This window comes from Solanum stenotomum, chromosome 11 (assembly GCF_019186545.1).
Source record: "Solanum stenotomum isolate F172 chromosome 11, ASM1918654v1, whole genome shotgun sequence".
In the NCBI taxonomy this organism is placed as follows: domain Eukaryota; kingdom Viridiplantae; phylum Streptophyta; class Magnoliopsida; order Solanales; family Solanaceae; genus Solanum; species Solanum stenotomum.
The window spans coordinates 40,192,683-40,195,758 of NC_064292.1; the positions used below are offsets into that span (position 1 = coordinate 40,192,683).

Here is a 3,076-nt window from a genome sequence, read left to right on the forward strand (position 1 = left end):
TAGCTGCACAAAATTTAGTTTTAAATTTTTTCTTTACATTAAAGAATGAAATAAAAATAAAGGTATAAGAAACTCGAATAATGATAATCAAAGAAATCAAAAAATAATAATTTTTGTATGAAAAAGATTAAAATATACCTTGAACTTTGTTAGAAGGATCACATATATACCCCTACATGAATTTTTCTAAAATTTAAAGTAAAAAAAATATATCTAAAACTAATTTTTTCACGTCCATTCGATAAAGGGTATATGTGAGCTCCTTTTGTAACGAAAAAGGTATATGTAAGTCATTTGTATAACGGTAAGAGTATATATAAGGCAATTTCATAATGAAAGATACATCAACTCTAAATGACAAAGTTGAAGGATATATCAGACCTTTTCCCCTCATATTTATCATAAATTAATTTCTTTATTGCACGAAGTATATATTTAAAACTTATCTTTTAAATTATTAATCCTTTTTTTAAAGTGTTTCTGAACAACATTTCCATTACTGCCCCTACGGCCTAAGCTATATGTATATATATATCCTCTATTCGTAACTGGAAGCAAGTAAAGGAGAGGTATTGAGTAATTAGGGTTTTTGATATATCAGAAAGCGCAGCCTCAGCCTCTGCTTTGTGAATATGGGTCACTCTAACATCTGGAACGCTCACCCCAAGAACTACGGCCCTGGTTCCCGCACCTGGTATCTTATCATTTTTTTCTCCCTTGTTTGATTTAATTTCAAGTAGAGAAGATGATTGAGAGAGATCTTTAATTCAATTATTTCAGTCAATTTCATCGTTACAATTATATGCTTGTATGTATCAACTCTTATGATTTATTGCGGCAGTCAGTTTGCGATTTTTTCAATCAGGAGTCTTGATTAAATTGGTACTTGTGTATTAGTGTTATAGTGATATGATGGTAGTGGTGGCCTTTCGATTTTCACTTGAGTTCAAAATATGAAAAAGTAAACACTGGATAATTTCTAAGCATGTATAAATTGTGTAATTGATGATATGCCTTCTCCTTTTTCTAGGGTTGGTAGCTTATGGAACATACATTCCTGATAAAATTATTCCTAGTGCATTGTGTTTATTTCCTTTCAATGATATACAGCTGTTTAATCTGTTCCGTATATGATCCTTTTTTCCCTTCTGTAAATACTGTCCGGACATTTGTAAGTGTGTGGTTATGAATTTGCTGTAGATAATATCTGCTGATAAGTGTTATATTTCTAGTGCTTATTGTAATGGATCAGATGTTTTTCTGTGCAAGTTTTGGTTTTTGTTTTTTTCCTATCATTTGATGCAAATTAGGAGTATTACTCAAGAAACTGTATATTGGATATAGTTTAATTCCTTTTGAGCTTCCCTATGTGGGACTCTGATTTGCTTTGGCAAGATGAGCTTGTGTTAAGATGATGAGCTTGCGTTGAACATTTGGTTTTGGTTTTCATGACATCTTTTATTTTGAGTATACCATGACCATAGTGCTAGACCATGTACCTATGGATGTTTATTCATTCTTTCAGCTTCCTCTAGTTGGAATGATGTACCTCTAGATACTCATTCGTTCCTTTTGGCTTTCCCTAGTTGGATTTGCTTTCATGTTAAGAGTCTTACCAAAAGAGATTGAATGCATATCTAATTTCTCATGTGGAATTGGTGTTTTATGCAGCCGTGTGTGTGGAAATCCACATGCAATTATTAGGAAGTATGGACTCATGTGCTGCAGGCAGTGCTTCCGCAGCAATGCCAAGGAAATTGGTTTCATAAAGGTAAAATGCTGAATCTGCATAGGCATAGTCATGAATATAAAGAAGCTGAATCCTTTTGTTTACACCCTGCTCCCTCCGTATTGGCTGGATTGTGAGTTGTATCAAGCTGAGCTCTACTTGTTTACGGTCAGAGACACGTTAAGCTCTGCTTGTCTAAGGTCAGAGACACGTTATGCTCTGTTTGTCTACTGTCAGAGACAAGCTGAGCTCTGCTTGTTACCCTTATGTTTGCAACTAAATAGCAATAGGAACGTGGAAATTCAGATATCTGCTTTGTAAATCACATCCACTGTCATCTAATATAATGAAGTACTTGAAGATTTTTCCAAGCTTATGGCTGTAGCCATTTCATTAATTATACGACCCCTTATAACCTAAACTCTCGGTTCTCAAAGTATGTTTCTTTAGCATTTCTGATTTGCCAATAGCCATTAAAATCTGTCAGCGATTTCTCAAAACTTGATTACAAATGATTCATTGACTATTTAGTTCATTTTGGTTTTTGGTTGGTTTTTTTCACCTTTTAGCAAAGTGATTGATCTCTTTGATTTGTATTGCAGTACCGCTGATCGGGGCCAGTTTCAGTAGAGGATCTCTTCATATGGTGCAATGGGATTCTTTTGATTTATGTTAGCGGATTTATAGTGGATTGCTTTCAGACTTATATATCACTGTGTTTAGCTTTGTTTCAGTGTTCTATTTTCCCTACATAACTCTCTTTTGTTAGTGGGATTGAATTGATGGGGATTTAAGTTCCCAAATGAGTACCTTATAATATCGTTTTATGTCAATGAAATAGTCAGAATTATATTATCTACATGATGTCTAGTCCGTTTCGTTTGGTTTGGTTTTTTCATTATAAAATATCTATAATCAATTATGTCGGTGGCCTATAAATTTAGAAACCAAATCAAACCACCATGAAGATGTTTCTTATATCTTCCTAAGATTTCTCTTTCTCCTTCTTTATTTTCCGTTATTTTTTTCAAAATAATTATGCTTTTAAAAATTTCTGAAAATAACTACTTACATTTTCTCTTTCCTCAATAATATTATACTATTTATATCTTTCCAAGATTTCTTCTTTTGTCTTCTTTATTTAATTTAAAACATTTATAAATATAATTGTAATTAAAATATTACATATGTAATTGTTATTTATATATATAAATAAAGATAAATTAAATTAAATTAGATACAAGCAAAGTTATTTTTATCTCTCTTTTTTCTCCTTTTTTGATTATGATTTTTTATTTTTACAATTAATTAATATAAAAAAATTCAACTTTATAACTCACACCTCTA

At 31.6% G+C, this 3,076-nt stretch overlaps 1 protein-coding gene across 1 annotated transcript; it reads left to right on the plus strand.

The window, feature by feature from the left end:
• The first annotated feature begins 556 nt into the window (after positions 1 to 556).
• On the plus strand, positions 557 to 2,588 carry LOC125844627 (40S ribosomal protein S29). Its single transcript, XM_049523941.1, has 3 exons — positions 557 to 694; positions 1,672 to 1,771; positions 2,332 to 2,588. Exons 1-3 carry the CDS (start codon positions 633 to 635, stop codon positions 2,338 to 2,340), a joined length of 171 nt encoding a protein of 56 aa, XP_049379898.1. The 5' UTR covers positions 557 to 632; the 3' UTR covers positions 2,341 to 2,588.
• The last annotated feature ends 488 nt before the right edge of the window (positions 2,589 to 3,076 follow it).